The sequence below is a fragment of the Scyliorhinus torazame genome, chromosome 5 (assembly GCF_047496885.1).
Source record: "Scyliorhinus torazame isolate Kashiwa2021f chromosome 5, sScyTor2.1, whole genome shotgun sequence".
Classification (NCBI taxonomy): Eukaryota; Metazoa; Chordata; class Chondrichthyes; order Carcharhiniformes; family Scyliorhinidae; genus Scyliorhinus; species Scyliorhinus torazame.
The window spans coordinates 112,633,744-112,646,411 of NC_092711.1; the positions used below are offsets into that span (position 1 = coordinate 112,633,744).

The window sequence follows — 12,668 nt, forward strand, 5'->3', positions numbered from 1 at the left end:
TTCAGCCCATCGAGTCTGCACCAGCTCTTTGAAAGAGCACCCTACCCAAGCCCATACCTCCACCCTATCCCCATCACCCAGTAACCCCACCCAACACTAAGGGCAATTTTGGACACCAAGGGCAATTTAGCATGGCCAATCTACCTAACCTGCACATCTTTGGACTGTGGGAGGAAACCGGAGCACCCGGAGGAAACCCATGTGCACACGGGTCAACATGCAGACTCTGCACAGAAAATGACCCAAGCCGGGAATCGAACCTGGGATCCTGGAGCTGTGAAGCAATTGTGCTAACCACTATGCTACCATGCTGCCCACAATTCTATGGTCATTGAATTCAATGTCCCACCCTATCCTCATAACCCCTCCCAGGGACAAATTTAGCATAGCCAATCCATCTAGCCTGCACATCTTTGGACTGTGTGGGAGGAAACAAGAGCACCAACAGGAAATCTGTGCAGACACAGGAAGAATGTACAAACTCCACACAGTGACCCAAGGTCAGAATTGAACCCAGGTCACTGGTGCTGTGAGGCTAACCACTGTGCCACCCTGTTACTTTGTCAGTTATTAGACAATAACCTGCCTGTTATTCCAATTCTGTTATGCGTTATTCTGTCAGTTATTATTGGACAATAACCTGCCTGTTATTCCAATTCTGGTGTGTGTTACTCTGTCACAATTACAATTAGACAATAACCTGTCTGTGATTCCAATTCTGGGTGTGTTACTCTTTTACTATTATTATTAGACAATGAAAGGAGGACAAGGTGAAAAGGAACAAATATGTTTTCAGTTCCCTGGGCCCCAAGCACTGGATTCCCTCCCTGAACCTTGCCGCCTCCACCTCATGTCCCTATTTTAATACTCAACTTAAAACTTACCTCTTTAATCAGGTTTTTGGTCACCTGCTCTAATATCTCCTTTTGTGTCTGGGTGTCTCACTATGTTTTATAATGTTCCTGTGAAGTTGACTGGGATGATTTATGATGCTAAAGGTGTTATATAAAGAGAAGTTGTTGTTGTTGACTGTAACCCTGACCTCTTGTTTTACAATAATCGATTGGTTTCACAACAAACTCTATCTCTGATTATATTCCCCTGCGGGTTTGCAGCGGCCGTTAGCTCAGGCCTGTCACCGGGAGTTAGCTCAGGCCTGTCACCAGGAGCAGGCCGCAGCTGTTGACCCGGGGCACTCGATGCAAACCCGGGCCCGGAAACTTCTCGGAGTTTGGGCCTCCACCAGGTTTCAGTGAAACCTCCCGACCTCGTCCAGCATCAGCACTGCGCATGCTCCAATTCACAATGGCCGAGAATGATTGACGGTAGCTCTAGGCCAATAGGATGCAATGGGCGAGTCTGGAGGACCTAGTGGAGCGGCTACTCCTCCAACCAATCGGAGTAAGTGAGGGGCGGGGCTAGACACGGACGTCACTCATTATAAACTGGAGCATGCGCAGTTTCGTTCATTGCTCAGCATTGAAGAGGTTGTGTTGAAAGTTTCGGCTGTGCGGTACCGCCGGGTGAGTCCTGAGGGATGATTAAAGCCGGCGGTGGGTTGTTCCGGCGGCTTCATAAACACACCGCATAGGCCTGAAACCCCCATTTACGAAGCTCAGATACGGCATTTGAACCGGCGAAAGCTGCTCGGGCTTTTCCTCGAAACAGGCCCGACTTAACGGCCGCCATTTTCTCGGGAGCATGTGTTTAGCCTGGCGCATGCGCAGACAGAGCCCAAGGCTCTGCCCCATCCATTCACTCTGATTGGTTGGAGGATCAGCCGCTCGTGTTCGGTCCTCCAGATCCGCCCCCTCTTCCTATTGGTCGGTACCTGCCGTCAATCAGTCCTTGGGCATTGTGAGCTGGAGTAAACCCTTCAGAACCCTTGTTTGCTTCACATGCGATCTTCTTGGTGGAACAGCCCGGAGTGGGCGGGGTTTCAGGGTTCCAATGACCAGGAGGGAAAATGGTGATGAATTGGTTTTATCCGCACTCTGCACAGAGGGAGTTGAGAACTGAACCCAGCCAGAATGAAGGGGATAAATTGTAAGGATTGGAATAGAGACCATGGTGTGCTGGGTTTGGTGGGCTGTCCAATCTCATGGTGAAAATGAAGGCACAACCTGTCCTGGAAGACCATGTGAGTGGCGGATGGGATTCTGCCAGAGCGGAGGCCAGACCTGCTGAAACACAAACAGTAAAGGGTAAATTTCTATGCCTTGACAAAGGTCCAATGTGTTGGACAAATAGCATCCAAGCAGCCTGGGACAGTGGACTCAAATACAGGACTATCGTCTAAAATATGGTATGATTAATCACCCGGAGATCTGCATTCCAGCACCGGGAGAATGCATGGGATTAGGATTTATTATTTTGCAGGCACAAGTGAGGAAAACATGCTTCATGGAAAATAAAATTGCGTGTTCAGAATTTCTTTCCTGTATTTAAAGTTTTGTAAACTCCTTTTCCGGGGCATTATAATGGGTGGATTTACAAACAGGAAGCTCAAACTGAACATCACAGCATGATCTTACAGAGTCACTGATTCACCACGGTGTGAATATCATCAGTCTTTGAATTTGGAAGGAGAAATGTTTGCATGTTGTGTCAGTGTAACACCAATTCAATAGGGCTGTTTAGCACACTGGGCTAAATCACTGGTTTTGAAAGCAGACCAAGGTAGGCCAGCAGCACGGTTCAATTCCTGTAACAGCCTCCCCGAACAGGCGCCGGAATGTGGTGACTAGGGGCTTTTCACAGTAACTTCATTGAAGCCTACTTGTGACAATAAGCGATTTTCATTTCTTTCATTTCATTTTCAACCATCAGTGTGACTGGAAAAACATCAAGACACACACTGGAGTGGGAGTGTTCCAGTACACTGGCTGTAGAAAGAGCTTTAACCAGTGAAACAGCCTGTTTTTAAAAAAAAAAAACATCACAGCAGGGACAAACCGTGCACATGTTCTGTGTGTGTGGACAAAGCTTCAACTGATTGTCCAAACTTGAGAGAAACAGGGAAACTGGTACCATGGAGAAACCGTGGAAATGTGATAGAGGATTTGATTCTTCATCCCGGTTGGAAATCCATCGATGCGTTCACACTAGGGAAAGGCCATTCAGCTGTTCAATATGTGAGAGAGGATTCACTCAGTTATCTGGCCGGTTATCTGGCCTTTAGGACAGAGTGTAGGAGGAACTTCTTCACCCAAAGAGTTGTAAATCTCTGGAATTCCTTGCCCAGTGAAGCAGTTGAGGCTCCTTCTTTAAACGTTTTTAAGAAAAAGATAGATACCTTTCTAAAGAATAAAGGGATTCAGGGATATGGTGTACGGGCCGGAGAGTGGAACTGAGTCCACAAAGATCAGCCATGATCTCATTAAATGGCGGAGCAGGCTCGAGGGGCAAGATGGCCTACTCCTGTTCCTAGTTCTTGTGTTCGGTTACACCAGCGCATTCACACTGAGAAGAAGCCATTCAGCTGCACAACCTGTGAAGAGAAATTCAAGTCCTTATCCATGCTCACTGAACACCAGCGAATTCACACGGGTCAGAAACCATTCATTTGCTTTGTGTGTGGGGAGGGATTCACTCAGATATTCACCCTCCAGTCACACCACCAAATGCACACAAATGAGGATCCATTCAGGTGCACCACCTGTGGAGAAGGTTTCAGTCAGTCAGCTGACCTCCGTGAGCACCAATGCACTCACTGGGGAGAAGCCGTTCACCTGCTCCGTGTGTGGGAAGGGATTCCCTTGGTCATCCCAACTGCTGACACATCAGTGGGATCACACTAGAGGGAGACGGTTCACCTGCTCCTTGTGTGGAGCAGGATTCTCTCAGTCACAACACCTGCTGAGACACCAGTGAGTTCACAAGTGAGTGCAGGGACTGGAATCTGCTGTTTTGCTGCTGCTAATCACATCCAGGATTGATAGTCTGACAATATCTGGTTTGATTCTGTTGATGTTGACTATCCCTTTAACTGGCTGCAGTTTTATATTCTAGAGATGTTTGGGCTGCAATGCCCCTTTTTAAAAGCACCACCTGTGATCTTTCTTTTTCATTCAAGAACTCTCAACAGAAACTTGTTGAGAATAAATATCAACTTTTTACTTGAATCCTAAATTTGTCTGTGATGCAAAATCTACAGTTCAGTTTCTGAAATGTTCTGCTAATTAACACCTCCGATGGGAAACTCTTGATTAATCTTTCCTGATCATTCTTACTGCCTTCTTCAGAGTGGCATATCCATTATGCAATGAAATTCCGAATAGGCACATCAACATTGTTACTGATGAAGTTTGGAAGTCGCTGAGTTGAATCATTTCTGACACAGCAGCAGCAACATTTGGTAAAGGTGGAACCCACAACAAAGACCGGTTTTGAGACGTACTCAGCAGAGATGACATCTGTACCTGATGTACAACATAAACCCGACAGCTAGAACACTTGAAAATAACCAGGATGGATGTGTAAAAAGCAGGGGGATACTGTGGAAATAAACATTGGATCAGCCGACATCAATAATTCCAAACTGCTTGTGACAATGGAAATAGATGTGCTGAGTCTGATGTGACTAAGGGCGCTTTGTCCTACAGTCACCAAAGTTGCTGCCCTGAAATTGTCAGATTGTGAAGTTCTTACTGACAGAAGTAAACAGATGTCCCGCTGGGTTGAACATGACTGAGCTGTATCCCTGTGAGACAGACATCTCCCAGTCTCTGTTTGATTCTCCTACAGCTTCCCGTCATGGTTGAGTTGGACAAGGAACTCTCATCATTTGAGCTGGAAAAGGCCACTGATTGCTGAGCAAGCAGAAAGGCACCCGGCAAGAATGGAATTCCAGTTGAACTGTTCAAACACAAAGTCCCATCGACTGTCACACCTTCCTGACTGCCTCCGTCTCTGTTTTTGAGATTGTCAGCTGCTCCTCCTTTCGAGGGTGATAACTGCTGAGAGTCACGTATTTCTCTTATTTGTCTTCATGTGACTGGAGAAGGTGATTCTCAACCCACAGATCTTGGAACTGTGGGGCAGGATGACCCATGCACAGTGGGATTCAGTGAACTGGATTTGCTCCCTCTTTGCCTCTTCGTTAAGGTTTTGGAACTCAAATGTGTTCAAGCTCGATGGACAAGTTGTTGCTATAGTAACTGATTAGGAGAAAACTCTTCCCAGTTATTAACATCAATGCTTATTACATAACGTTTATTAGATGGGGTTGATTGTGCCTCTTGGTACATGTTGGTCCGTCAGACCTGACATTGAATGACTGAATCTGAAGTCTGTCACTAAGTTCTCTCTGATGGGATGGAGAATCAGGGTGGGGGTAAAGTGCCTCAAGGTCAGTGATGGACTTGAATGGGTACAAAATGAACCCGGGTAATGGTGAGAACCATGAAATCATCACAAACAATCAGAGTAACGTGTTAGAAAACTAACAAATGACTTGGACGGCTGGGATGGTTATCAAATTTGCTGATGACACAAAGATAGGCAGGAATATAAATTATGTAGAAGACGTAAGTTAACCCACAGATAGCACGGTGACAATTTGAATTAACGACTTTGCCTTTTAAAGATTTGGCTTTATCTCATTTGTTAACCAAGTGTTTGAGAACCGGAGATATGGGAGTTATCTCCAAACTGAGCATTGACTTCTGTCACTGATGTGAAAATACCATATTATGAGAATAATAAGAAAATTTTCCCCTTCGAGGGATCAATAGCCAGCGGCACAGATTTAAGGTCAGGTGCAGGACATTTTGTGGGGATTTGAGGAAAATCTTTATCACCCAGAGGAATGTGGGAATCTGGAACTCTGTGTGAAAGGGTGATAGAGACAGGAACCCTCCACATTTAAGAAGTGTTTAAATGAGCACTTGAAATGCCGTAGCTACAAGGCTGCGGACGAAGTACAGGAAAATGGGATTGGAATAAATAGGTGTTTGATGGCCAGCACAGACACAATGGGCTGAAGAGCCTCTTCCTATGCTGTAAAACTCTGACACTATGACAGAAAGCAGAGATTAGGCATAATGCGTCTTTTTGAGATTGGCAAGATTTATTGAGTGATGCGCCATAAGGATCAGTGCTGGGACCGCCACTGCCCAGGCAACATCATAGAGTGATAGAGTTTTACAGCACAGAAAGAGGCCCTTTGGCCCAACATGTCTGAGAACAAATAGCGATTCACCAGGCCCGAGTGAACGGCCGCCATCTTTATGGGAGGCAATGATAATCGTGTGCATGCACAGCCGCCATCTTTATAGGGGGCAATGTGCAGCAGGGCGCATGTGTGGTGCTCTCTGTCCTGTCATCAGGAGGAGAGAATGTTGTGAATTTCTATCCTGGATGAACAGGGATGGATTCTGGAAACTCCTTTTGCAGGGGGTTAGAAGGGGAGGATTTAAACACAGCAAACTGAAACCAAGAGAATTGTTTGTCTCTTCTGATATAGGTCTTTAACTGGGTTGGAGCTGAGGATTGAGATGGGGAGGCTCCAACTTCATTCCATCATGTGGCTGACCAGGAACCTCTCTCACTCCTGTCATCTGCTGTTGGTGTCTGTTGGAAGGATTTACAGGCTGATGCTATGAAGAAGAGTCATACAGACTCAAAACGATAACTCTATTTTCACTCTCCACAGATGCTGCCAGACCTGCTGAGTTTTCCAGCATTCTCTGTCTCTGTTTCAGATTCCAGCATCCACAGGATTTTATTTTTCTTGATATTCAGTCTGTTTGGCCAAGTTATGAACACGCTTTCCTTGGTCATCAACTCCTAGAGTGGGACTGGAACCCAGAGCTTCTGGTTCAGAGTCAGGGTAATCTACTGCTGCACTACAACATCTCTGGAACACAATAGAGACTAATAAATCCCAAAGAAAAATAGGAAATAATCCTTTCTTCAGACAGTTGCTAAAATGTGGAGTTCACTAAGGCTGGAAGTGGTTGACATAAATAACTGAGTTGCTTTTACCAGGAAACTAAATGAGGACCTGAGAGAGAAATGGGATCAGAATGCGAAACTCTCAAGCTGAGATGAGGTCAGCAGAATGAGGAGAGTCTTGTGTGGAGCAGAAACTAGTACGGACCAGATGGGCCGAATGGCCAATTATGTATCATATAGTCTTTGTAATTAATTGTAAATTATTTTACAGGGTAATAGAAGAGGAGGATTTGCAGTCCGGAAAATCAAACCAGTTGTCAGGTCTGACGGAGTCAATCGATTCATCGGGATCTGAAGGAATTTAATTGATGTCTCAGCTGGAAATTGGTGAGAGTCCGTTCGCCTGCTCCGTGTGTGGGAAGGGATTGATACAGCTGTAAACATGCTGACACGACAGCGAGCTCGCAATAGCGAGAGTCCGTTCACCTGCTCCGTGTGTGGGAAGAAATTCATGTGTTCGTCCAACCTGCTGGCTCACCAACTCGATCATATTGATGAGGAGCCTCTTCAAAGCTCTGATTCTGGGGATGGCTCTGATACCTCCAAGGAACTGGTCCAATACCAGCGAGTTCACACTGATGCCAGACCATTCAGCTGCTCACACTGTCAGAAGAGATTCAGCCAGTCCTCCCGCCTCGCGGAGCACCAGCTCCTTCACACACACGAGAGACCATTCAGCTGCTCCCACTGTGGGGAGTTATTCACTGAGTCAGTGCATCTCATTGAGCACCAGCAAGTTCACAACAAGGACAGGCCATTCAGCAGCTCTCAGTATGGAAAGAGATTCACTCAGTCCTCCCACTACACTGAGCACCAGCTCATTCACTCCAACAAGAGACCTTTGAAATGCTCAGAGTGTGAGAAGACCTTTAAAAGAAACTTTAATCTGCTGAGACACCAGCGCACTCACACCGGGGAGAGGCCGTTTCCCTGCTCTGTGTGTGGGAAGAGATTTGCTCATTCATTCCACCTTCGGAGACACAAGCAAGTTCACACTGGGGAGAGACCATTCACCTGTTCCATGTGTGGGAAGGCATACAGTTGCTCATCTGACCTTGTGATACACAAAAGGATTCACACTGGAGAGAGGCCATACACCTGCTCCGAGTGTGGGAAGGGATTCACTTGTTCAGCCTACCTTTTGATGCACAAAACGGTTCACACCGGGGAGAGGCCATTCTCTTGCTCTGTGTGTGCGAAGAGATTTACTCAGTCAGCTGCCCTGCGCGCACACAAGCGAGTTCACACCGGGGAGAGGCCATTCACCTGCTTTGTGTGTGGGAAGAGTTTCTCTCGTTTGTCCCAGGTTTTGATACATGAGCAAGTACACACCGGGGAGAGGCGGTATCTTTGTCACGTATGTGGGAAGGGATTTACTAGTTTACACCACCTGCAGAGACACCAGCTTGTTCACACCGGGGAGAAGCCGTTTATCTGCTCCGTGTGTGGGAAGGCTTTCCCTGAGTTGTCCAGCCTCCGGAGACACGACCACATCCACACTGGGAAGAGGCCGTTCACCTGCTCTGTTTGTGGGAAGAGATTTATTCAGTCATTCGATCTGCTGAAACACCGGAGAGTTCACACCAGGAAGAAGCTGCTCACCTGCTCTGTGTGTGAGAAGAGATTTACTCAGTCATCCAACCTGCTGAGACACCAGAAACTTCACACGTTACCAGAAAAGTTGAATTCTGTTGTTCCTGTTGAGAATCACACCCAGGACTGAACCTTTTCTCCTTTCTAACTCTAGATTATTTCAGTCTCAATCTTCCAGTTACTCTCATGGATAAGTCCCAGCTCCCCATACCTTCCAGAGTGCCTCTCCTGGCCTTGGGATCCACAGAAGTATCACTAACATTCCCAGTGATCAATAAAACAAAACCCTGTCTGTTAATCACTTTCAGATACTGGACTCATTGCATGGACTGGAGCACTTCAGCTGTGAAGAGAGGCTGGTTATGTTGGGGTTGTTTTCCTTACAGCAGAGAAGGCTGTGCGACTGGGGGGGGAAATTTTATTGAAGTGTCCAAAATTATGAGGAACATAGAGTGGATAGAAAGAAACCTTTTCCCTTAATAGAGGAGTCAGTAACCATGAAGCAGATTTTTATGGTAAGGAGCAGGAGATTGAGGGGATTTGAGGAGAAACGTTTTCACACAGAGGGTGGTGGGAATCTGGAACTCACTACCTGAAAGGGTGCTCGAGGCGGGAACCCTCACAACATTTAAGAAGCATTTAGGTCAGCACTTAAAACGTCAGAACGTACAATACTATGGATCAAGTGCTGGAAAATGGGATTAGAATAATCGGTGCTTGATGGCTGGCACAGGCACGATGGGCCGAAGGGGCCTCTTTCAATAATCGCTTATTGTCACAAGTAGGCTTCAATTTGGTGTTGTAAGACTGACTGGTGTCTCAGAGCATCTCGCAGAGAAATGGCAAATGGAATTTAATCTGGACAAATGTCAGGTAATGCATTTTGGTAAGTCTAACATAGAGGGGACTGTAAATTGCAAAACTCTTAGGAATATAGAAAGTCAGAGAGATCTGGGCGTGCAGGTCCACAGATAGAACATAGAACAGTACAGGACAATACAGGCCCTTCAGCTCACGATGTTGTGCCGCCCATTTATCCTAACCTTTACCCCTTCAATTTACTGCTGTCCATGTGCCTGTCTAAGAGTCGCTTAAATGTCCCTAATGACTCTGACTACCACCTCTGCTGGCAGTGCACTCCACACACCCACCACTCTCTGCGTAAAGAACCTACCTCTGACATCTCCCCTATACCTTCCTCCAATCACCTTAAAATCTTTGAAGGTGGCAACACAAGTGGACAAGGTAGTCAAGAAAACATATATAATGCTTACCTTCATTGGATGGGGCATCGAGTTCACAGCCCAAAGGCAGAATTGCAGTGTAAGGTACATAAAATTCAGATTTGGACGAAGGAATCCAGCTAAAACAATGGAAATCTGAGACAATCCTGTGATAACAACAGTTAATAAATTAATTAGGTGACAGGGAAATGGTGGACGGGATATTAAAAGAAGGAATATTGAATTAAAATTATATTACAATTGGAGTTTGTACATTCTCCCTGTGTTTGCATGGGTCTCACCCCCACAACCCAAAGATGCTCAAGGTAGGTGGATTGGCAACGCAAAATTGCCCCTTAATTGGAAAAAATGAATTGGGTACTCTAAATTTAAAAAAAGAAAATTATATTACAGTTACAGACCTATACACCATTCCTATATTACAGGCTCAGAAATAGATTTACATTTATTGTCACATGTACCGAGGTACAATGAAAATTATTGTTCTGCATACAGTCCAGTCAGATCGTCCATACATGAAAAACGTTGGGCATACAATAGATACAATGTAAATACACAGACATCGGGTGAACCGTATGGAGTATGGTGCTACACCAGAGAAGATGTGTGAAGAGATGAGTTCAGTCCGTAAGAGGGTCGTTTAGGAGTCTGGCAGCAGCGGGTAAGAAGCTGTTTATGAATCTGTTGGTGCGTGTTCTCAAACTTTTGTATCTTCTGCCTGATGGAAGAGAGAATATCCCGGATGGGAGGGGTCTTTGATTATGATCCTTTATTGTCACAAGTATGAACTTACTGTGAAAAGCCCCTATGCTGCCCACTTTCCCAAGGCAGTGGGAGGTGTAGACAGTGTCAGTGGGTGGGAGGCAGGTTCACGTGACGTCCTGGGCTGTGTTCACGTCTCTCTCTAGTTAAAATCGCTCCAGTGCAAATGGAGGCCATTCAGCCCATCGAGTTTGCACCGACCCTCTGGAATAACACTCAGCCCAAGCCCATTCCCCTTCTCTATCTTAATAACTCCTAACCTAAGCATCTTTTCTGGAAACTGAGGGACAATTGAGCATGGTTAATCCACCTATGAAGGAACGGTCTTGGGCCGATCAGTTACCATACCAAGCTGTGATGCAGCAGAAAGCTTTCTATGGTGCATCTGTAAAAATTGGCAAGAGTCAATGTGGACATACCAAATGTCCTTAGTTTCCTGTGGAACATATGAAGTACATGTAAAACTCATTATTTAAGTATTTCACTGAGGACCAGGAACTATGTAAGGATTTGACTCTGTCTGTTTTATTGCAGAGCTATTAATAAAATCAGTAAAAGACAATCTGTTGTTGGGAGTTTGATTCTCTGGTGTCTGAAACCACAAGATTCAATGTTTAGAGGCAACAAGATGAACAAGGAAACACATCAAGGCCCTAAACTCCAGCTGGATATTCACAGGAGAAAGTCTGTTATCAAACACCTCGAATGAATGAAATGAAATGAAAATCGCTTATTGTCACAAGTAGGCTTCAAACGAAGTTACTGTGAAAAGCCCCTAGTCGCCACATTCCGGCGCCTGTTCGGGGAGGCTGTTACGGGAATTGAACCGTGCTGCTGGCCTACCTTGGTCTGCTTTCAAAGCCAGCAATTTAGCCCTGTGCTAAGATCCCAGCTGTAAGTAACTCAAATCATTTGTAAATATCTTTCAAATGCTGACAGGTTGCAGCTGTCAGTTTCCATCACATTGATGCCAATGAAAGGTTAGAGAATGGTTATTCTGGAACTAAAAAACACGAGTTCTATCACAGCGAGACTACTGAGTACAGTTCTGGTCACCACATTACAGGAAGAATGTGATTGTACTGGAGAGAGTACGGAAGAGATTTATCTGGTTGTTTCCAGGATTGATGAATTTTAACTGATGAAAGATTGGATTGACTGGGATTGTTTTCTGTGGAACAGAGGAGGCTGAGTGGGCATTTAATTGAGGTGCATAAAATTATGAGGGTCCCAGATATAGTGGATCAGACGGCAGAAGGACCTATTTCATTAACAGACAGATCAGTAACCTGGAGGCAGAGATTTAAGTATCTGTAGGAAGGATTAGAGGGGAATTGAGGATTTTCTTCACCCAGGGGTGTGGTGGGGATCTGGAACTCTGAATGAAAGGGAGGTAGAGACAGAAACCCTCATCGCATTTAAAGACACCCTGATGTGGAGTTTCTGTGACCTGCAGGCTACAGACCAAGAAGTGGAAAGTGGGATTAGACTGGATAAGGAATTTTCAGCCAACACAGACACAATGGGCTGAATGGCCTCTGTGCTGTAAATGTCTAGGATTCTGTGATGACAAGTGATCCTCGGGTTTTTATCCAAGACAGACCTCGGCGCAATCAGTTCCGCCAAGTGTTGATGTGATGGATTAAGCGGTGTCAGGTACCAGGAGCAGTGATTAAAATGGAAATATCAGTAAATCCTGATATAGTTTATCTGTATGTGGTTCCATTTTAATAACTTCTCCTGAATGTGACCGTCACCCAGGATTTGATTTATTTATAATAATAATCTTTATTGTCACAAGTCGGCTTACATGAGTTTACTGTGAAAAGCCCCTAATCCGCCACATTCCGGGCCTGTTCGGGTACACTGAGGGAGAATGCAGAATGTCCAAATTACCTAACAGCATATCTTTTGGGGCTTGTGGAGGAAACCGGAGCACCCGGAGGAAACCCACACAGACACAGGGAGAATATGAAGACACTGCACAGACAGTGACCCAAGCCAGGCGCTGTGAAGCAACAATGCTAACCACCGTGCTACCGCGCTGCCCACACTGCTGGCCTTGCACTGCATCATATGAAAATTGTCAATACATCTGGTTCAAAGCAGAAG

General features: G+C 45.6%; 2 protein-coding genes across 7 annotated transcripts in view; one reads left to right on the top strand and one right to left on the bottom strand.

The window, feature by feature from the left end:
- LOC140419460 (uncharacterized) overlaps positions 1–9,942 on the bottom strand; it is a 27,673-nt gene extending 17,731 nt beyond the window's left edge. Inside the window, exon 1 of the mRNA XM_072503334.1 lies at positions 9,825–9,942. The gene's annotated coding sequence lies outside the window, so the exon portion shown is untranslated. The remainder of the gene's footprint in view (positions 1–9,824) is intronic.
- LOC140419458 (uncharacterized) overlaps positions 1–11,118 on the top strand; it is a 42,402-nt gene extending 31,284 nt beyond the window's left edge. The window contains exons 1-2 of one of the 6 annotated variants that reach the window (XM_072503327.1): positions 1,470–1,523; positions 7,169–11,118. In XM_072503327.1, coding sequence (XP_072359428.1) covers positions 7,340–8,680 — 1,341 coding nt within the window. In that variant the 5' untranslated portion in view covers positions 1,470–1,523; positions 7,169–7,339 and the 3' untranslated portion in view covers positions 8,681–11,118. The other 5 variants (XM_072503328.1, XM_072503325.1, XM_072503326.1 and 2 more) reach the window with 5 other exon arrangements.
- The last annotated feature ends 1,550 nt before the right edge of the window (positions 11,119–12,668 follow it).